Source organism: Hyperoodon ampullatus (assembly GCF_949752795.1).
Source record: "Hyperoodon ampullatus genome assembly, chromosome: X".
Classification (NCBI taxonomy): Eukaryota; Metazoa; Chordata; class Mammalia; order Artiodactyla; family Ziphiidae; genus Hyperoodon; species Hyperoodon ampullatus.
In genome coordinates, this window is record NC_136913.1 from 38,334,457 (window position 1) to 38,357,952 (window position 23,496).

General features: G+C 43.2%; 1 protein-coding gene and 1 pseudogene across 7 annotated transcripts in view; one reads left to right on the forward strand and one right to left on the reverse strand.

Annotated features, from left to right (window-relative positions):
• Positions 1-3,053: 3,053 nt before the first annotated feature.
• CASK (calcium/calmodulin dependent serine protein kinase) overlaps positions 3,054-23,496 on the reverse strand; it is a gene marked incomplete at both ends in the record, with an annotated part of 397,099 nt that continues 376,656 nt past the window's right edge. For 3 of the 6 annotated variants that reach the window (XM_079727526.1, XM_079727527.1, XM_079727524.1), the window contains 5 exons: positions 3,054-3,230; positions 6,627-6,710; positions 16,794-16,996; positions 19,540-19,620; positions 19,727-19,792. In XM_079727526.1, the coding sequence (XP_079583652.1) occupies positions 3,054-3,230; positions 6,627-6,710; positions 16,794-16,996; positions 19,540-19,620; positions 19,727-19,792 (611 nt within the window). Of the gene's footprint in view, positions 3,231-6,626; positions 6,711-16,793; positions 16,997-19,539; positions 19,621-19,726; positions 19,808-23,496 lie in introns of all 6 variants that reach the window. The other 3 variants (XM_079727525.1, XM_079727522.1, XM_079727523.1) reach the window with 1 other exon arrangement.
• On the forward strand, positions 12,154-13,226 carry LOC307069050 (adenosylhomocysteinase-like; annotated as a pseudogene). The gene is made up of 2 exons: positions 12,154-12,622; positions 12,654-13,226. The product of its transcript is annotated as an adenosylhomocysteinase-like (transcript).

Consider the following 23,496-nt stretch of genomic DNA (forward strand, 5'->3'; position numbering starts at 1 on the left):
TGTGCGGTGAGGGCTTTGCAGCATCTTCTGACATCCCACCACCAATGGGACGGGCTCAGAAGATACCTTCTGAATGCAAATTGCAAGAAGTAGGTCACCCATTTCTTTTCCTCTCTGAGCAAATATTTTAAACCATCTCACTTGACAGGAGTTCCACTTAATTGCATTTTAAAAAGCTACCATATTATCTTGACACTGGGAAGCTTCCTGAATTAAATTGATATTTTCCTTTTTAGTGTTAGAATGGAACGTGCTGCGTGTGCAAAGTAATTACTGTTTTATGATTAGAAAATCAGGACATTCTTTTTAACAGATAATTTGACATATGAAAAACACCCCATTTCTTGCTGTGGGCAATGGGGTTGGAAAGAGAGCCCTCAGAACATGGCTCAATTGATCAGTGCTAAGATTTAATAATCTAATCATTCGCTCTGTTCTTTTAAAGGAAAAAAAATGATTTTGTTGATGGAATGGAAACAGTAAAGCAGCTTTTTAGCAATTTTGATTGCTTAGTGGACAATTGTAATGGAGGTGCAGCAGCAATGTACCGAAATTACTCTGGATTCAGAAATTTAAGTATTTTCTGCTAGGTCAAAAAGACACTGTTTGAGAGAAGACGTGTATTAGTGGAAGGGAACAGACGACCTCTGAGAAGTTAGAATGAGTTCTGGGTGCAGGAATTTTGCCACCCGCGCAATGGTGAGAATGCCGCCTGTCTGTGTGCTTCTCTGAGGACGCATAAAGTGGTGGAGGAGAGAGGATGAGCGCTACAGTGCTTCTCAATCCTGGGGCCAGACATTTACACTGGCATTGCTTTTCTCTTCCTCTGCATGACCCACCTTTATCAGCATGGTGGGTGGCTTAAGACAGGCATCGTCGAGCATCTCTGGAGATTTGGTCTCAGAGGACAAGTGGGGTTTCTACCAGAGGGAGGGAGCTTCTGTTCTCAAGTGTTAGTTGTATTCTTCTTTGTGCTTCATTGGAAAAGAGGTAGAGCGGGCAGTTTCACACTGAGAAGAGCCCGGATTGTGACCAGTACTGTCACGGGAATGACTGCCTGGGCTTGGCATCAGGTAGATTTACATCAGTCCTAACACAGCCCTAATCAGCTCTTGGGGTTTCTCCCTCCATCCACGGTGTCTCTGGTTTGGTGGTTTGGTCACCCTGCTGTGGGTCCCAACAGAAGCAGTTTACTCAGCACTTTACTAAGTTGTATACTCATCTGGTTACCCACAAAGGACAACATCAGAGGAAAAATCAGCATTGTTTAATAAGAGTAGGTGGGAGGGGAGGGTGACACCCTAAAAAGAGTATACAAATGCCTTCTCAGAGTGGTCCTTCATAGAGGAGCTGTTCCGCTCAGAACACATCCTGCACATCCTGCCAGGGCACAAAGCAATGAGGCCATCTAACCGACAAGAAGCAAACTTGATGGTATTTTTTTCAAGGATCTCAGGTTAATAGAACCACTTCACACCGCGACAAACAGTCTCATGAAAAACCTTCCACTGACCTCTAGCAAAGAGTCAGAAGACCCCCCCACCCCAGCCTGAATCTCCTCTATTGGAAGAATGTGACCTCACGGAAGGGTGATGAGATGGTTAATGTCTCTAAAGCAACAAGGACATGATTCTCCTGTGCCAAGGGATATAGCAAGAGGAAGGAGAAAGCACAGGTGCACATTAGTGGCCCTTGGGTGCAGAGTATTTTGTTGTCCTGCTAACTGATAGTCATTCCTGGGCCTTTGATGTTTCAGTGAGCATCTAATGGATTATAAAATCTAAAAGATCATCACCTTGTAAACCTGAACAAATCTATAATGAAATGAAGGACCCGAAGGCATTTAATTATTGAACACATAAAAGGAAGTATATTTTAAAAAAAATTGGTCAAACTGTCCTGTTAGTTATCATTTTAAAGGAATTTACAGGGCTGTTATAGATTATTCTTTTGGAATAATTCAGTTCATAGCAAATGCCTAAACTGGTTTCTTCATTGCACAGTATATTCTCTTAAAATGGGTGCTTTAAAACAATTACATACATATTAAAAATCCTCATTTCTTTGCTTAATTAAAACGTTAATACTCTCAGACAACACAGATCTGAAATGGTGAAACCAGCAATTCCCCCTCCCACCTTACAACAAATTAAATTGAGACAAAATTACAAACACATTTCACTACATGATTGATTATTATTAATAAAAATCAGTTTCTTTTTGTTTGTTTTTTATAAAGTTGCCCGAAATGCAAGGGATGTGCATAGGTTTACAACTTAGTCATAATAGCATTTTATTCTTATTCCCCTGGGTGTGCCCCGTGAACGGAATGTACTTTGCTGTAGATTACAGATTGTTTTGTCCAACACAGACACACCGACAGCATAAACGCTCGCGACTGTCCACATGCATTAAGAGTCAAGACCCAACTTCAAATCTCTAAAAGGTTTACAGGGTGCTTCAAAGAGACAGTATCACATTATCTGGATGTTACATAAAGGACTTAAAAAAAATATTGTTCTAAAAAAAAAAAGAGGAAAAGAAAGGCCTTTAAAAATTTATGAGTTTTGTAATCACTAGACTGATTATTTCAAAATAAATAAAGGAAAGAAAGATATTCCAATCCATAAAATCAGACTCTAAAAAGAATGTAGTGTTCCAACCCCAGTCAAGGTAACAGAATCATTGTTTATTATTATTAAAATAGATTATAGAAAGCAGCATCTATTTTGTGCAGTTTTTAGGGGCCTTGGAAATAAAAAGCTATGATTTCCAAAAATATAACATTCCAAAGGATTGAATAATACATACATTTAAAGATACATTTTATTAAAGTTTAGGAGAACTGATTAAAAAAGATACTGTCTCTTTAAATTAGTGTGTAATTGTTTTTCTCCTCCTATCTATTCAGACATGACAATAATTATAAATGTAGGTCACACTACAACTAGGTAGTCTCTAGGGACCACGACCTGCTGACACAAGGCCGATAACAGAGGCTTTTCCATGTATGAGGTGGCTCCCAGTTATGCGGCAGATATCTGGGGAGAGGCCTAATAGACCCAGGAGACCGGGACCCACTGCGGGGCTGTGCACACGAGCTCCACGGCTTCCTCCAGATGTCTGATTGTCTCATCGATTTCATTGTTGATAATTGTGAGATCGAAGTAGTGTGCATATGTTCTCTGTAAGATGTCAGACTCCTTCTGCAGACGCTGAAGAGATTCATCCTAAATGGTGATGGGATGGAGGTAGGGATGGGTGTGGGAGGAGGGAAAAGCAAAGAGAAAAGTCAGCCGGATTTTTTTCTCGTGTCACATTTCTGTCCGTCCCAATGTCAGAAACAGTCAAGGCCAGACCTTGATGTGCCACATCTGGGCGTGAGGCCAAGCCCGCTTCGTGACAGAGGAGATGACGGTCCCCGGGATGGCAGGGTCACAGAACTACGGCTTGCAACCACGACTGCTCACCATGCAACAGGGGGCTCCACGCCAAACCAGACGGACCAGAGGAAACAGACACTCTTCAGCAAACACATCACCCCACCCCGGCCAAGCAGTGTCTGCCCCGGGGTGAGTGGGGACAGACTGTCAGAGTCGAGCCACTCTGTCCTCATCCTCTGACCCAGGCCCGCCTCGTCTCAAGCCACTCTCCTGTTTGGGGTGGGGGTGGGGGGGCTTCAGGGGACGGACGAGGTCAGAGCCCTGCATCCCCTTCCCTTGGTCCTCTGCACTTGCTTGCACCAGGCCCCAGAGCCCAGCTGTGTTTGCGCCAAGAAGCCCCTGCCTCTGGACAACAAATTAAGTTGTATTTTTCTCTATTCTACTTAGAGGTTCCAGGAATTCAGTTACATGTAACGGCCCTCACTCAACAGCAGTGGATGCCAGAGGCAAAGCTTTTTGGATGTTACAAATAATGGATGAAATAAGGCCATTTCCCAGATACAACGGCAGCTGGCATCTGATGAATCCCCTCACATTGGTCTGCATTGGAAATGGCCAAATATCACTGTTCATAAGTACTTACATCTCTTATGGAAACAACTCGGAAGGAAAAGCAGCTACTGAACTCTTCGCGGCAGTAAAGGCTTTCCCTCAACTCCTGCAGCACACTACAAAGGGCCTCAGGACGGCAGTTCTTTCACGATGGGGATCCCTTAAGGGCCACCAGAAAGTCTGCCTCTGCATCTTCACGGGGCAGATCTTGTTATGCTGAACTTTTAATGGGCAAGTTCAAATTTGAAACCAGGAAACTTTGTAAGTCAAAGTAACCGACTAGATAGCTGAGCTGCTGGGTGGAGTCTGAAATATATAGAGATACAATTAAATACCTGTTTATTTGATTAGTATCTCTCTCCCCAACTAGAGCTCAAACTTGCCTTGCTGTGCCCAGCACTTGGCATTGTGCCTTATACATAGTAAGTGCTTAATAAATGTTACCAAAAGAACAAGCACTTGGCTGACTAATACTGGCCATTATACGATTTGATGACTGTTAAATCTATAGTCAAGAGACAGAGAAAGTCTACTAGGAAATGGGGGCCCATGATGACAGAGACAGACAGATCTCCAGAGAAACTAAAAGGTGCGGTGCCTTCAGGGACTTGGGAGCTGTTGGCACCCACTGCTGGCTTAGGAGCCCTCCTCTTCTCGGAGGCCCATCTGTTCGTAAGAGACTCTTCTGATGAACCTCGGCCTGTGGGTGCAGCCCTCTGGCAAGGGGATTCGAGGTGAAATAATAACACTCGATTCCATCACAGCACCACGGTGGGGATGACAGACACCAGAAAAGTTGGGGACTCAATCTTTTCTATCAGGACACCCTGAAATGAGAGTGTCCTAACCTGCTTTGTCATCTACCGGAATTTCAAAGCAGGACGTGGCATGCTTTGGATGTTAGGTGTTAACTACTTCAGTGTAGATAAGACCTCAGTTAATCATCACCTTCTAAGGTCATATCAACACACTTTCTGCTTGCACTTAAAAAGCATAGTATTTTCACTGTGGCTTTAAAATAAACACAAAGCAAAAGCCCCATTTTAGGAAACATGCATTCACCCAAAGACAGGAGTGCTTCCTACCAGTACGAGAAGGAGCAATTCCTACCACGTCACTCTCCGGGCTAGGGGATTCTATTGGAATATACAGTCCTGGGTGGGCTTCAAGAACCACTAGCAGAGCTTATAATTTGCTCAGAAAGCTGGGCTGATGAAAACATTCAAGAAAATTTATGGCTGAGAGCATCAAATTTTTAATGCAGTTCTCGTCACACACAAAAAATAAAGCTCCCTCTTAAGGACCTTCTAAGATGAAGCCATGTTTGTCAGTTTCTTCCTCTACAACAGCTTGTCTGCAGGCTTGACTTACACGTGAGCAGGGTTTAACTCAGTGAAAACAAAATGCCTTTATTCTAACAGCAAAAGCAAGGATTTGTGGGAACAAAATGTCTACATTCTAAATCTATGAAAGGAGACGAGGCTGTATTTCATCACCTCCTAGCTGGTACTTACAGGCAATTTTCTGCACCATTTTGGCAGCTATAGAAAATTAGTAAAAGGGCAGGAAAATAGGCAAAAACAAAAACAAAGCAAAGATGATAATTCAAGAAAAATACATGGTAACCAAAGGATAAGAGCTAACCACAATGTGGACTTTCAAACATGTCTGTGTATTAAATAAGATGGAGAAGTAGAATTTACCAAGGAATACATCTTTTGCAAATGAAATGACAAAAAATGACTGAAAAATATGAGTGACATAGAAATCTAGTTCTTTAATCTTCCTTAAATCTAGATATTTAATTTTCTTTAAAGTGAAAATCTCCAAGCCTTGATTTTACTGTCATAAGCTTGGGTGAGTCTAGGCCACTGTTAACTGGACAGTGCCAAGAGCGTCCTGGTGATTTCTAGACCCTGCAGAAGTGATGGCCTTCAGGAAAACTCTGTGTAGAGTTTCCTCTTAAGAATGAGCCTACAGCACATAAGCAGCAATATACTCACCAGACACTCCATAACTACCTTCTTATCTGCCCAGCAATAGAAGGCTGTGTAAGCCAGCCTGGTTCTAGATGGTGCTGCCGACCCTCGCGGGCACCATCTCCGTGGCGGCTGCTGACTTGAGTAGGCCTGAGAGGGGACAGAGCTCATTTCCAGGTCTGGTAGTCTCCAGGGGCCTGGGGAGAGATTCTGCACGGGTTCCACTCCGGAGGCTGCCTAGGGGAGTCCGGGCAGCCCAGCCAAGGAGGTGGATGCCTTATAGTTCTCCCCAGGCAAGGTGATTCTTGGCCCAGAGCTCTCAGTACAGTCGCTATCAGGAGAGGAGGGGCTGGCAGCCCCTCAGGGCGGGAGCAGACCCATGGATAGGGCCCCAGGCGGACTGCACTGGAGACTAAAGCTTGCATTTGCCTAATGATTCTGATCTCAGAAGAACCACACCTCTCTGTGGTGTGTAATTCCTACTCCTGAAAGAGGACCTCAAGCTCTGGAAATCTTACTGGCCAGCATGGAAAACAAAGCAGAGCTTCATTTAGTTGTCTTAATGAGATGGGGCTTTGCTCTGGAATGCACAACACAAACGCATCCTTACTTGGGGGAATGCTGATTAGAGGAAAAACTGATTAATTCTTACCTCATTCAAACCTGGAGTGATAGTTGGTGCGGCAATAAAAACAACAAAAGGAGCAAACTCTGCAGTTCTCAGGACCTTCAGCGCCTGTGTAAAAAAAAAAAAAAGAAAAAAAAAGAAAACAGACTTAAAAGGAGAAATAACTAATGCAACATTCAAATGAGTTCACAGAAAATTATACAACTGGAAAAGCCCTTGATTCAAATTTTTGGCAAGATATTATTAAATTTACCAACTTCTTTTCATCCAAAGGATGGACAATAGCCATTGACAAATAAAAGCTGACAAACTGGACGTTTTTCTTATGAATCTCATGAATCAATCCGACTTATTTTTCTTCAGAAAAGTGAACACTGATTATGTCGGTTAATGTTCATTTAAACCTGGTTATTAATTGTAGCCTGAATTTTAATTCCTAGGAAATGCATTTTGGGGTAGACTCGGACCAGCAGGGTGGCTTCAGCATTCATCCAGAGCGCACTACACCACATTTCAAATTTCAGATTGCTCATGAGGAGAGCAAATCATGGTCACTGTGACCGCGAGGGCTGTGTTCGCACTGACACAGGCCTTTGGAGTTGTCCTGAGGAAAGCCCTCTCCTCTGTGGGACTCACAGGGAAGGGACACCCTGTCCAGGGATGGAGCCTGGAGCCACTATAGAAGCCGTATGGCTGTGGGCAATTTGTAGGCCCATGAGAAGATGCCGCATTCAAGGGAGAGGGACCTCTGAGGCCCCTTTCAGTTCCATTCCAAGGTATCAGAAACCTCTAACTGCAAGCTACTAGTTTGCACAGACATACTGCAAAGCCAGCATCTGATGCTGTGGGAGTTGATTCTGGTAAGGGGTTGCTGCTTCTGCTGCTCCCCTAGAAGAGAACACCCCCCAACCCCGCCAACAAAACCCAACATAGGCACACAGTTCACAAGTGACTGACACGTAATTAATTCGTATGCGTCAGGGGTAAATATCTTGCTGTCCTTTATATAAGAATTTAACATATCTATTCTGTTAGCCACATAGTTTGCTTTGTAAATAGCCTTTCAATTGTTTGCTTTGCCCTATTCCTCCCTCTTGTGTCTGGTTTGCTGTAGTAGCAATTTGGGTGACCTGCCTCCAGTTTTGCTGCTTTCCAATCCTAGTAAACCCCGCCACTAGAACAGTCTTTCGGAAATGCAAATCCCATTCCATCACTCCTCCACTCCAAGCCCTTCAAGAGCTCCTTCTTGGCCTTGGGATAAAATGTAGCCCCCCGAGCATAAACGTCAGATCCCTGCCTCATGAGCTGGCCCACGCTTACCTTTCTGTCCCCCTTCCCTTCCATGGACTGGCCTCGCTGAAGTACTTTCAGTTCCAGGAAGGGCCAGCCTTTGTCTTCCTACTCCCTCCGCCTGGACATTCCATCCCCTCATCCCCCTCCCCACTTTCCCTATTGCTTGGCTGAGTGTTCTTTCTTCTGGAAAGTCCTTTATGGGCTCTGAGCCGAGTGAGGCGCCCTGCCGGTATGCTCCTGACACACCCACACTTAGGCACCTGTAGTGCCCGCCACCCTGGAAATGCAAGTGCCTGGATGCTGGCGGCTAAGCTTCCTGAGGGCAGGGGCTGCGTCTTGTTCAGTTGTCCTCCTCCTGCCCCAGGTGGCACCTGGCAGAAATAGTCTTTTGATCAAACAAAAATGTAAAAGCAGTACATATAATTCACACAAAGTCTATTTTGCCTTTGGAGGCAGGTTTGACTAGCGGGCACTGTGCTTTCATGGCTGAAGAGAATCTCTTGGCCTCTATGAATATAAAGGCATGTAAGAGGCAAATTGGTTCGTAAAGGTTTTGACTTTCCTGTTTAGTGCAAGGTTCACTTTTCCTAGGATTATGTTTCTGAATTTTATTTTTTTACTTATTTTTATTGGACTATACTTGCTTTACAATGTTGTGTCAGTTTCTGCCACACAGTAAAGTGCATCAGCTGCATGTATACACACATCCCCTCCCCTTTCCCACATCCCACCCAACTAGGCCATCACAGAGCACCAAGCTGAGGTCCATGTGCCATACAGCAGGTTCCCACTAGCTATCTGTTTTACACATGGTAGTGTATTGATGTCAAACCTAATCGCCCAGTTCATCCCCCCCCACCACGTCCACACGTCTGTTCTCTATGTCTGCCTTTCTATTCCTGCCCTGCAAATAGGTTCATCTGTACCATTTTTCTAGATTCCACATATATGCGTTAACATACGATATTTGTTTTTCTCTTTCTTACTTCACTCTGTATGACAGTCTCTAGGTCCATCCACATCTCTACGAATGACCCAATTTCGCTTCTTTTTATGGCTGAGTAATATTCCATTGTATATATGTGCCACATCTTTCTTTATCCATTCATCTGTCAATGGACGCTTAGGTTGCTTCCATGTCCTGGCTATTGTAAATGGAGCTGCAATGAACATTGTGGTACATGACTCTTTTGAATCATGGTTTTCTCAGGGTATGTGCCCAGGAGTGGAATTGCTGGGTCATATGGTAGTTCTATTTTTAGCTTTTTAAGGAACCTCCATACTGTTCTCCATAGTGGCTGTATCCATTTACATTCCCACCAAGAATGCAAGAGGGTTCCCTTTTCTCCACACCCTCTCCAGCATTTGTCTGTAGACCTTTTGATGATGGCCATTCTAACTGGTGTGAGGTGATACCTCATTGTAGTTTTGATTTGCATTTCTCTAATGATAAGTGATGTTGAGCATCCTTTCATGTGTTTGTTGGCAATCTGTATGTCTTCTTTGGAGAAATGTCTGTTTAGGTCTTCTGCCCATTTTTGGATTGGGTTGTTTGATTTTTTGATATTGAGCTTCATGAGCTGCTTGTAAACCCTGGAGATTAATCCTTTGTCAGTTGCTTCGTTTGCAAATATTTTCTCCCATTCTGAGGGTTGTCTTTTCCTCTTGTTTAGTTACAGTTTCTCCTTGTGGGGTAAGGGAGCCTGGCACATTGTTTTACCTGCCCTCAAACTGCTTTAACTGTGAAAGTCACAGGCTCAGATTCCCCATGGGAGAAAGCTCTTCAAGCTTCTATATGTTCATTTTTGAAAGAGGCAATTGGCATTTCCTTGCAAATCCTTTTGTGACTGAAGATTTTAGCAAGGAACAACCTTCATGAAAAAGTCTGTGTATAGCTCAATTGAGCTTAACAGTGATCTTCACTTAGAACTGTCCTTTTTGTGAATATTATTTTGGGCCTTTTTCTATCCTTCCTGTGCTCGTAATTCAGGTGACTCCAGGGTCAGTTGAGACATAAGGTTTCCTCATCATCCCACATCCACCCAGAGCCACCTTCTGGGCAACTTAGATGGGGAAAAAAAAAATCCTGAGGCACAGTCCCTACCCTTGCTTCCATCCCTGAAGCTACTCTGAGTGCCAGATGGAAGTCCACACAGCCACAACCCACGGATGAAGTCGAGAATGCCACCCCAGGCGTGAAATGGTCTTTTCTCCACTCAATGACTGCAGCCTGATAGCCACCCAATTGTCTGAGTATTTTCAGTTCTAGCCTGCTGTTCTATTCTACAGCAGAAAACACACAACTCGGCAACCGTTAGCTCCCTGCGGATTACCCTTCTCTGCACGGCATTCACGCCCTTAGTTTTTATCCACGAAGACACGAAGGTCATTCTGCACCTACTGCATGAGACTGTCCAGGAAGACTGTACTCACCACACCACCAAATGCCTCTTATGTCTAAGAATCAGGTTATATTCCTTTAGTAATTTAACTCCAAGGAAAGAACTGACATACTTCTATTAGATGAGAATTATGTGATCCGTGACGTTCTCCTTTTTGTCCTGGTTGCCAGGAAGTTCAGAGCCAAATTTCATGTTTATCACAGTAACTACAGTAGTCTCTGTGGTTAGTACTGAATATATTTGCTTCCTCCTCCTTTTCATGGCTTTGAGTTTCTCTCCTATATTATTGTACTTTCAAAGATTATAAGATGCCTAGAATCCTGACTGAGATTTTCTTGCCTAGTCTCCCTCTTATCTCCAGCAGAGTCACCACACGTCCTCATTTTTTTCTCAAAGGCCTCTGTCCCCATACTCTGCTCTACTTATGGGTCTCAAGTGGGGGCCAGTTTTTTCTTTGTGTGTGTGTGTGTGTGTGTGTGCAGACTCAGCTTGCCTGAAGTTCAGGAACAGGAAATGGAATTGCTTCACAAGGATTCCCCTCCCTCAGGCCACTAATAGGTGGCTTTAAGATGATCTCTATAACCTCTTCCTTTTTGACTTTTAAGATGAGACACAAACTTGTTAATATTTACAGGCAAATATCTCTTTCTGAATCCCAGAGAGGGGAGAGAGAGTCCAGAAAGATCACTGAAAATGCACTGGGTTCAAACAGCCAAAGAAGCAGTAATTTAACATTTAAAGTTCTCTTTTGGAGATAAATTGATTTAATGGCTCATCTATGGCCAATAATTGTCAGGTTACTACCCTCAAGGAATAAAACTCATTTGACCAAGTATGTAAGAAGCAGACATCTTTAAGACTTATCTGTTTTTTTGCAAAATTAAAAAGGGCAAGCATCTGAGTCATTTTGCACAAAGATCTAAGGGTTTAAGGAAGAACACAGTGACCCCCAGAAACAATCTTAAGAGAGCCAACTGACTTCACAAAACAGCCTCTAGTTCAAAACATGGCTGTTGTTTCCAAGCACAGATTCCTAACAAGACTGTACCTACCCCTTGATGACAACCTTTCCCTCTGGGGGCAGAAGCAAAGCCACAAATATTCTGCTACTGTCAACTCTTTAATGCTGCAAATGGACAAATCAGAATAAAATTAAAATCTAAAATTGTTTTGATTACACACTGGAGCTATTATAGTTCCAGCTTTAGGGACATAGATTATTTTCTGAGCCATGGCTTTATGAGAAGTCAGCTCTATAGCTTTTCTCAGGTTTGACCACCTTACAGATTTTTCTAAATGTTAAAATAAAGATTTAAATTGTACTACTACATACATACAAGGCACACCAGCTTAAGGATTAAACAGGGTTAACTCTTCCAGGATGGTACAGTGAAAGGAGTCTAAGATTTACTGTAAAAACAAAACAAAAAAACCCCCCAAATCCAAACCAAGACTGTTCAAGTGAAAATTACGTTAAGCCTTGGTTTCTTCATCCTCAAAAGTAGATACTGATGTCTCTATCTCGGTGTTACAAGGATTAGGTAAGGAGTACTAATGCTTGGCAAAATATAGAGGAACACAATCTACTCTCATTATTTTAAAAGAAGCCAGGTTACTCATTTTCTTCTGGTTTAAAGTCTTTAGGATAGTCCCTTAGGTTTAAAGTTGGACCACAACATCTTATATAGTATAATTAGACATGTGTTTGGTTTGGCCTCAACTATCCAGAATTAATTAAGACGGCACAGACTAAATGAGCTGGCCCTGCCCGGCGCCGCCCTCCCCGTGCCTATCCCCAGCCTGAGGCCTGGCCCCCTTCGCCCGTGTCCATCACTCTGTGCGGAAATGCCGCCAGCATGTCAGACAAGCTGCCTTACAAAGTCGCTGACATCAGCCTGGCCGCCTGGGAATGCAAGGCCCTGGACCTTGCAGAGAATGAGATGCCGGGCCTGACGTGCATGTGGGAGATGTACTCGGCCTCCAAACCACTGAAGGGCGCCTCACTGCCGGCTGCCTGCACATGACCGTGGAGACAGCTGTCGTCATTGAGACCCTCGTTGCCCTGGGTGCTGAGGTGCGGTGGTCCAGCTACAATATCTTCTCTACCCAGGACCATGCAGCAGCTGCCATTGCCAAGGCTGGCATTCCAGTGTACGCCTGGAAGGGTGAAACGGACGAGGAGTATCTGTGGTGCACTGAGCAGATGCTGTACTTCAAGGACCATGATTCTGGACGATGGTGGTGACCTCACCAACCTCATCCACACCAAGTACCCACAGCTCCTTGTCAGGCATCCGAGGCATCTCCGAAGAGACCACAACAGGGGTCCACAACCTGTACAAGATGGGCCCGCATCATCATCATGGAGATCGACCCCATCAACGCGCTTCAGGCTGCCATGGAGGGCTATGACGTGACCATCATGGATGAGGCCTGTCAGGAGGGCAACATCTTTGTCACCACCACGGGCTGTATCGACATCATCCTCGGCCGGCACTTTGAACAGATGAAAGATGACGCCATTGTGTGGAACATCGGACACTTTGACGTGGAGACCGATGTCAAGTGGCTGAATGAGAACACTGTGGAGAAGGTGAACATCAAGCCCCAGGTGGACCGCTACTTGTTGAAGAACGGGCACCGCATCATCCTTCTGGCCGAGGGCCGGCTGGTCAACCTGGGCTGCGCCATGGGCCACCCCAGCTTCGTGATGAGCAACTCCTTCACCAACCAGGTGATTGAGCTGTGGACCCACCCAGACAAGTACCCTGTCGGGGTCCGCTTCCTGCCCAAGAAGTTGGATGAAGCAGTGGCTGAAGCCCACCTGGGCAAGCTGAATGTGAAGCTGACCAAGCTGACTGAGAAGCAGGCCCAGTACCTGGGCATGTCCCGTGACGGCCCCTTCAAACCTGATCATTACCGCTATTGAGAACCAGGCCTGCCCTTTGCCTTCCAGCTGCTGTCCTTGCCTGCGTCCCACCTCTCCTCCCAAAGAACAAATGGCACCACCTTTGAGACTGGTTTGATAATGTTCCCCATCAACTCCCTGGGGCTAGTCACTCAGTCTTTGGCCTCTGCTGCATCCCTCATACTGTTCCAAGTGTGGCAGGGGGAATTGAGAAGTCCCTCCTCAAGCCCTGGTCATGATAGAGGTACACGGGAGTTACCCACAGGGAGCCATGACCTCAGGGGTTTTGGAACTGCTCACTCAGTCAGTCCTTCCTTAGGCTGGAAGTTGGCGGTGGTGATCACAAAGCCCATGCACTTTACCATCCAGGCCCTCACTTGGCCTATGGACTGTATACCCATGTTCTTGGTTTACAGGCTCATCGGTTCCTCAGCCCATGACAGATGAGAAAGAGCTATGTCAAAGGGTGTGGGGGAACTGCTGGCGTTTGAATGCTCCTGAGAGCCCGGCTTAGTGCTTGGCATTCTCTTAAACCTCAGAATGATGAGGTTGGTACTTTTAGTCCCTATTTTACAGGGGTTGGAATATATTGTTAAGGGATAGCCAAGAAAGGACAAGAGAAGTGATAGCCAGAGGTTGAGAGGGGCCAAAGAAACGTAAAAGCGCATTGTAACTTGATGGTTCCCATCACAACTCTGGGTCAAAAAGAGATTAATTTGGTTTATAATGTCAAAAGAGAGCAAGCAGGTGGGTTAATAAAAATTTTGGTGCCTAAAAAAAAAAAATGAGCTGAACCCCAGTGTTAGGTGGGGCTTTCTATGGTCCACACAGAGTGGGAGTGGTGTCAGCAGTGAGAGGGTTTTTAAAAATGCCACATGGGGGGCTTCCCTGGTGGCGCAGTGGTTGAGAATCTGCCTGCTAATGCAGGGGACACGGGTTCGAGCCCTGGCCTGGGAAGATCCCACATGCCGCGGAGCAACTGGGCCCGTGAGCCACAACTACTGAGCCTGCGCGTCTGGAGCTTGTGCTCTGCAACAGGAGAGGCCGCGACAGTGAAAGGCCCGTGCACCGCGATGAAGTGGCCCCTGCTCGCTGCAACTAGAGAAAGCCCTTGCACAGAAACGAAGACCCAACACAGCCAAAAAAAAAAAAAAAAGCCACGTGGTACTTCTGTCATAGACAGTTTTTGATGAACACTGAGGAAGGAATTTCACCCTTACCAGCTTGCCTTATTTGGATTCTTAGCTCATGCCACAATGCTTAGAATACAGCAAGTACTTAATACACACTGGTTGAGTCAAACTGTCTGTGAGGTACAGTACAGCAGGTAATCAAATGGGCCGGGGTGGGACAAGGGCATGGAGACAAGGTCCTAAGGAGAGAGCCTCCCTGGAGCAACAAGGATCTGCCTGACAGCAAGTCAGTCATGGCCACGGGCATCCTGAAGGCAGGGTGCGGGCCTTGTCCAGCCTGGGGAGAGAGTGGGCTGAAGGCAGAGAAGCCCAAGGGTGAAGCCCAGGCGGTGCAGAGTCTGTGGGCACCTGCAGCTGGACCGCTGGATGCAGTGGCCAGTGTGAGAGCAGGACTAGGTCTGGAAGCACTGGGCAGGAGAGCCTGGGACCAGAGTGGTCAAGCAGACCAACTAGAGGAGCAGGATCCGGGTGATACCTGACCCCAGGGCCACGGGCCCTAAGAGGCTCAGGCAGAGAACAGGATCCCTATCTCTCCCAAGAGATCACGGTTCTGAGGAGGGGACAAAGGAAGCAGGAGAAAAGAATGCAGTGAGCCCTCCAGCAGACAGGGAGCAGGGAAAATGCCCAGGCCGGGCCGAGGGGTGTTCTGGTGCCCAGTGCCACATGTGAAAGTGACTGCTGTGGGCAGCCTGATAAGGCCGAGAGAAGTATCCCCCGCTCAGCAGTGCAGGGCACTGCATGGCTGGGCTGGGCTGGGCTGGGCAAGGGGAGAGCTGGACGCCAGGAGTGGGGCAGCAGCAGCGATAGCGGCGGTGGTGGCGGTGGCGGTAGCAGGTGAGGCAGAAAGCCCTGGAAAGTGGACTGGGGTAATGCAGAGGGGGTCTGAGGAGCCCTGCAGCTAGCATACTGCTAGAGACATTGCTACCAGCAGAAAACGACGTTCAGGTGAAGACCAGTGTGGAACCCAAGGGGAGGATGTCGAAGACCAGGACCAGGGTTGAGACTTTTCCTCTAGCCACCCCTGGCCAGAAGATTTTTCCAATCCCTAGTAAGGAGGGATTAGTAGTTAAACAAAAATCAATCTGCACTACACATCATATATTTAGTTCTATAAAGATCCAAGTTCATTGTTAAGTAAACTGCATAGTGTTCACCCTAATGTTGCTTTCCTCCCCAGCCCCTTAACCAGATTCCAAGTTCAAGAACCCCATCAGGTGCTGTGACATGGAAATGGGTGAAGCCACTGGCCCTGATGTTAGGATCTTGGAGCCAAGTAACTGAGCCATCAGGCCCCAAGTCACACAGACCCTGGCTAAGCTGGTTCCATCCTCCCTTCAGGGATGGCTAGGGGACCAAGTTTCATACAGTGGCCCTTGAACAGGGATCTTCCCTGCCTGGGGTAGCCAGGTAAGCCCCCTGATGAAACGGAGCCCGCTTGAGGGGAGCTGGTCTACCATTTCAGCAGGTGGTATACTGATTCTATTTGTAAGTGATAAGGGATTTTTGGTACAGGTTGGTCTTAGAAACGGCAGGCCTGGGAGTCACACAGGCATCCACAAGCCTCTCTGGTAACCTGCCCTGATGTCTACAACTCCCAAATCCTTCCTATTGGACTTTGAGTCCCACTTCTTCTTAGTTTGTCCTCAGAGATGAAAAATAGCTTGTTAGCATTTTTGATGTAAGGCCTTTGGCTTTCTCCTTTTCAAGTTTAACAATTTCTATTGCTTCTAGCATAGGACGTATCTGCATGTCATCTAATTGTCTCTGTGTCTAGCTCTGAGTCCTCTCCAAGTTCTCCATATGCCTCCTCGTTTTAGCTCAGGGTCAGGCATCGTCCCTCAGTAAAGTGATGGCAAAGGCTAAGAACCACCACGGGTCTCTACCCCTCCTCTGCCTGGCATCCCCCGGGGCTCGCTCATGCTTGCATTCATAAAGCTGGTGCTGTATTTCGGACCCAGGCCCCAGGATCAGAGTTTCTTGCTGGCGATTAATATAAGATGCTGGCAGAGACTCTGATGGTCTAGTGTGAGCTGTACCAAGAGAGGCAAGGTGGCTGCTGTGTTAAAGTGCCAGAGTCTCATCCTGAGTCAGATTACTGTAGCATTTCTGGCAGGCACAGACCCGATTGGGCACTTTATTGAGCTTCTGAGTATAACGAATCTCGTAAGAGAACAGTCTCTACTTCTTAAATACACTGTGTGTGCCCTGAGTGCAACGATTAGTCAGCTTGCATTCTAGACGGTTAACTCATGGTGCCCTCATTGCTGATACTTTCCCGTAGCTTACTATTAAATTATTATGTGACCTGTGATGTTCTGATGCCATTTTTTAATTTTAGAACCTGAGCTTAGCATGCAGGCAGGACGACAGGGTGCCAGGGTTGGCTAGGCATTACCTGAGGCTCCACGTCCAGTATTGCAATCAGCCCTTGCTCATGGATCTTCCGGATGGTCTCCAGTTTTGTCCCGTACATTGCATCCTCGTGGCTGCCATACTCCAGGTACTCATTATTAGAGATGTCTTGCATCATTTGGTCATGAGATACAAAGTAATAATTCTTTCCATTTTCTTCATCTTTCTTTGGAGGTCTGGTGGTGTCTGCAAAGTTACATGTCAAGAGAGGTTTAAAAGGCTGAGCTTATGAGCTGATGCTCCCAATGGACCTACCCAGACTCAATCTCCTCTTAAATGCTATGGATTCTGTAGTATGTCTCATGCCCTGTTCCCACCCCCAGTAGCTTTGTAGAACTAAATTCTAGAAGTCATATTTGTTTATGTGACATCGGACCACAGTAGTTGGTTAGTTGTTTGGTTTGGTGAATCTTTCTGTGTTTAGATGAGATCTATTTCATCCCTTCATGGGTCACCACAGGGGAAAGACACTAAATGACCCAGGATTAACATAACTCACTCTATGCCTTAATGCAGTTAGGTCTTAAGAGAAGGAAACAAGAAGAATTAAAAAAAAAGGAAAACCACATATGGCTGTTTATATTTAAGTAAATTAAAATTAAATAAAATTAAAAATTCAGTTCCTCAGTCTCACTAGCCACATTTCAGGGGTTCAATACCCACATGTGGCTAATGGTTACTGTACTGCACAGTGCAGATATCTAATGCTGTCATTATGAGAGAACGTTCTATTGAACAGTGCTGGTATACAGCATCATGCAAAAGAAGAGTGTCAGGATACAGCAAAAGGGATACCATATTGAAAACATAATGACCGTAGCCAGATATGGCCATAATAGTTAGGAAAGACCTAAAGCAGGAATTGGCAAACTAGGTCCTGTAGGCCAAATACGGCCCACTGTCTGTTCTTGTAAATAAAGTTTTATTGGAAAAGAGCCATGCTCATTTGTTTACACATTGTCTGTGGCTGCTTTCACAATGGCAGAGTTGAGCAGTTGTGTCAGAGACCATATGGCCTTCAAAGCCTCAAATATTTGCTGTTTAGTCCTTTACAGAAAAGGTTTGCTGACCCCTGACCTAAGCGAGTGTATACTAAAATATCTGCCAATAAGTCCTAGTTCTGTGGGATACTAATAGGACCAGGATTCTGCAAAACACACTTTAGGAAATGTTTTTCTAGACAAGCCAGGAACAGCAGTTTTAGTTTTCTTTCTCCCTTTGCTTCTTTCCTTTTTTGAGCAAGAACAAATTCATGCTATTCTTTGTTGTACATGAGTCCAAACCCAGGGGGAGTTTCCCCTCTCCTGCCCCAACTAGACTGTAGAACTGCCAAGTGCTCATGGACATCAAAATGTGGATGTTTTAAAGAAGAACGCTTTCTCCAGGCACATGAAAAGCTGAAGAAACAGCATACTATGTTGATGCTGTCCTATCTTCGGTCATTTCGGTAGGTAAACATATGCTATGTATACACCAAGGGTCAAATATTACAGCAAGTAGACATGATTGGGGTCAGCAATAACACACTTTAAAACCAAGCTAGTTAATTGGCCATTTAACAACATGGAAGTTCAATTGCTTATGTGATCAAGAAGAAACTAAATGTTAGCGAAGCTAGCTGTACTCATGATCTAGACATAAGGAGAATTAAAAGAACATTTTAAAGCGTTTTACTAGAAAACTCCAGTGGTACCAACTGAAAGAATATTTGATGAATTTCTTTTTTTGAGTAAATCAGACAGGGTTCTGGGATGAGAGTGGTCTTATGAAGCCTCATAGCTCTCTAGGATGTAGAGAAAACAGTAAATGGTGCTGACATGGCATTGGAAGGCCCTACAGGATGGAGCAAACCTTCCCATTTTTTCCTATTGCTCTTTTTTCCGATCAGGGATTGAACCCAGGCCCTCGGCAGTTGAAAGCACAGAGTCCTAACCACTGGACCGCCAGGGAATTCACTCTCCTGTTGCTCTTAAAAATCATTCTCCTTTAGCTCTTCCCACCCCGAACAAAGCTCTAACTGCTAAAAAGCTTTTGGGATTCAAATTTTAAACTTTGGAATAATAATAATAATAAAAAATAAAATAAAATGATGGTAGCAAGATGGCTATTATCTATCCAGTATCTGCTAAGTGTTCATATGATCTCAAATCCTCTTTATCTTCCTGGAATTACTTCATTTTGTAGTTGAGGAAACAAAGAGGACAAGAGGTTAAGGATAAGATATAGAAAATAAGGGGAATAAAAATATTACAGATTTAAAATTCTTTACAATAAACAATGGATAGCACACTGGGTTTTAAAAGTGATAAAAGTCAACAATTTAGGTACAGATTAAGGAAAATATTGTTATAGCAAAGAAAATTATACTATCATTAAAACCTATTTTTCTGAAGAATAATTCATCTGGGTAACATTTATGGCATATTGTTGGAAAAATTAGATTACAAATAGACTGAACGAGCCCAGTCTTGTTAAACAACAACAATGATAACAACACACACACACACGACGTGTTTGCACCAAGAGAAGCCTGGAAGGGTATACAATAAAATATTGAGAGTGGGGTTGGGATTAACTGTTAACTCATTTTCTCCTTTGTTCTTTTCTGGACTTTCCAAATTTCCTATAATGAATAGTTATTACTTATGTAATCAGAAAAAATATGTAAATTACAAGATTAGAAAAGTACTAGGAAAAATATACTTAAAGGAGAGTGAAACATTGCTTACGTGGAATAGGGTACGCAAACCGGTCTGGGTGCTTTGTGATGAGGGTGTTTTTTATGTGTCTTCTCCCAACACCATGTGCACCTATGTCATTTTTAAAAAAGGAAATTAAAAATTGATAATTGTTAATAATATTCATAAAATGTTTTGAAGATGAAAACAAGAAAGCCACTTATGCAGTTAAACTTACCTAATAAGACTAGTGTTTTCCTTTTGAATGCTGTCAGTTTTACTACTTCTTCATATGTAACAAGATCTAATTGATCAAACACTAAAATGCAAAGATTTAGAAAGAATATAAATTTACAGAAGGAATATTTCATGTATGTAAATTATAATTTTACTGGCAAAACCAAAATTATAGTAAAGCCATGTCTTAAAAAATATGAATCCAACTTACGATATATAGCTTACATGTAATTTAAGTCATATAACCTTTTGGGAGAAAATTTCATTTTTAAGCCCATGAAAATGCACTTTAGAACCAGGGTCATCCAAAGATATGTTGAGCACATGCATAAAAGTCCAGTTGTAAAAGATGCTGCATATCTTTTCATGCAGTATCCAACAAATCATATGAATTCATTCAAAACAACATGCTGTTCATATTTTTGCAATTCTAAGAAATCAGCAATACTAAAAAGAAAAAGTCTGCAGACAGTGACCAACATGAATGCAACTAAAGTTAACCAAGAAAGAGGCCAGCTAGATTATTTCTAGGGATGGATGAGAGATGCATGGACAGCTGGTCTTTAACTTGATGTTTCTTTCTTTCAACAGAGTTGCTGAAGGTAGCATGCTAGATTTCCTTCAAAGTCAAGTTTTGCAACTATGATTTCACACGCTTTGGAAATGAGCATCTCACAAGTTTTACTGTAACCCAGCTATCCATTCAATGGAAAGTCTTGGGTATGTAAGTAGGGGAACATGCTTCCCTGGGCCCCAAACTTTGTCAGCCTGTGTGTGGTAAGTAAGTTAGGACGGACAGAATGGGAAGAAGCATGAAGCAGTCTGAGCTTGGAAACTTTTGCAAAAGGGGAGTTCTCTAATCATTACAGACTGAGAAGAAACGCTTTAAAAAATATTTTTTGGAAACCTGCCTCTTCACAAAACTATTACAAAAACTTTCCCAAGAGGATGACCATCCCTGTTGAAGTTTAAGGTAGTCCAATTCTCACACACATTTGAAAATTCTCACAAGAAGGCTAAAATCACGTGTGTATGTTTCCCAGAATATTTTTCTGTGTGGTACTACCCATATGTTGTCAAGCACACACTGAAATTTCTTTTTTTAAAGAATATTGAGGGCCTCCCTGGTGGCGCAGTGGTTGAGAGTCCGCCTGCCGATGCAGGGGATACGGGTTCGTGCCCCGGTCTGGGAGGATCCCATATGCCGCGGAGCGGCTGGGCCCGTGAGCCATGGCTGCTGAGCCTGCGCATCCGGAGCCTGTGCTCCGCAACGGGAGAGGCCACAACAGTGAGAGGCCCGCATACCACAAAAAAAAAAAAAAAAAAAAAAAAAAAAAAAAAAAAAAGAATATTGAATAAGCTCTGGATTTTAGAGGGGTTGAAATAAATTCCATGAAATTGATTCCATGATGTAATAGAGGAATCTAAGATGCTTCAGTCAATCATTAAGAGAAGCTTCTACTCCCTGAAACAATATGGCCAAATGCTTTTGAATATCAGCTCAGTCCTTAACATTTATTTGTGTTCTTCCCAGTAGCAAAGAACCTTAAAATGCAAAAAAGGATACTCTGGAATGCAACAGATCAGAAACAAACAAACGAACAAAAGTTATCATTCCCAAAATACTAAAAAACAAGAAATACAATATGTTAAAATAAGGGTTAGTGCATGTTAATGGGTATTTGTGCATTTTTTTGGATAACTTGATTGCATAAAGGTTGACTAAAAGACTTAAAAGCATATTCTCTAGCAACAGCTAAAAACCACAAAATGCTTTCTGTGTTTAGAATGGCAGATTCACAAAATCAAAATGAACATGAGGTTGTCTGCGTGGCGGAGCTAGCTAGTCATGCTGCAGTGGTAATGGAGTGACGAAGAGTTGCAAAAATAAAAGCAGGAGAGCTTACGGCATTGCTTTTTATACCTATTGCCCTCTGAGTGATATTTTCATCAAGAAAAGTATGCTTATGAAAGAGGTCCATCAACAAGCTGATATATTTTATTATATAGAAATAATCAAGCATCTCACAAAAGAGCAAGATGATGACACAAGTTTTCTGAATGGTATACACATCTCTTTCCCTCTACAGAGCCCTGACTCCAATCCTACTGAATTAAGTCATTTTTTTCGAACATATAAGAATGAATTAGATATCAACAATCAACATGACAAATGAACAGATATGTTACACATCAGTATCTTAACCATATACGAGTAGCATGAAGAGGGTACTCCGGTCTAAATGAAATCATCACGTAGTCATAGGGTGGATAAACAATAAAAAAGGATATTTTAAAATACGACATACAAAGAATATAAGGAGAACACTTAGAGACTGAACTTTTAAAGGTTTTAAGTTGTTTGCTGATTTAAAAAAGGGACTTAATGAAAGGAAACGGTCAAAAACAAAGAGGCACAGTCACTCAACAGGTTACTTACATGCACAGAGGCCATTGGGAGTAAGACAGCATGAAAAATGTACAGGGGTCATTGAAATATGGCTTTTAATATATTAGTAAAATAAAAGTATAATATGCACAAAAGAAACTTTACCATGCAATATTCTAAACATGAGGCAAATAAATCACATTAAGAAACAAACTCACTTTAATAAAAATTCAACAATATCCTTATATAAAAGCCAGTGGGTTTTATATACTAGCATATGCATACAAATTTTGTCTGGGAATAGTTACAAGAAACCTTTTGCAGGGAGTGTAGGTGTGGAAGCCTTTTGCTTTTGATTCTGTATCTTTTCTAATTATGTGTGCCTATTACTTTTACTATTAAAAAAATGTCAACAGGGCAGTGAGATTATGGGCCACTTTTTGTCGTCTTTAGAGTTCTCTGTATTAAAGAAAACAAAAATAATAGCTTTTTAAAGTCAACAGTACTAATTTGTGGTATTAAACATAATTTAAACACACCTATGAATGGTATTGTAGAAATCCTCTATGTTTGTATGTGTGTATGTAAATGGGATTTCTCAGGATATTTAAGTACCACTGCTCAGGGCTCTAACATTAAAAGAAAATGAATCAATGAAGAGTTTTAAAAAAAGTTTACATTAATAACTTGATCTTAAATTGATTTTGGAAGTTCTAGGGCTGAGGAATCTCAGGGCCTCAAAGAGTATAGTTCTTCTAGAAGCATGACAGTGCTTTTTGCATCAAATTTATGTGGCTAAAAGTCTTTCATGCGTTGCAGAAAATGTATTTGCTGTAAACGCTACACACACCATAATGAAATCTATTCCCAAGGCTTCAGAAATACTGTCTGGCATATTGTCCTGACTTCCTGGTAAGCTACTCCATGTTCATGACACTTTTGAGTATTTAGATACCTGTTCTCCAGTAAAATCTTTTCCATAAATAAGCCTTTAACATTGATTCCATATCTCAGTTGGAAAAGCTATCTTCAAAGTAGCTTTGAAGTATACTAGTATCTTCAAATACTGTACAAACCTCCACTTAGATAAGCCATTGTACACGGTCACACTGGGCCGAGTAAAGTGGGCCTAATGTTACCACATCCTCTGTTCTTTCAAGAAAAGGCAGAAACCCAGATTTTATGTTAAATATTTGATTTTCAAATGTGATAACTAATTAAGATTATTTTAAACACCGTGTGTATATGGGAAAAATAAAATTTATTTATGGGTCACATTCAGCTAATAGACTGCCACTATACAATGTGAGAGGTAGGCAACAGTTTGAACAGAATTCTGCTTTAACTAGACATGTAGAATTTCCTGGTGACATAAAATGGAA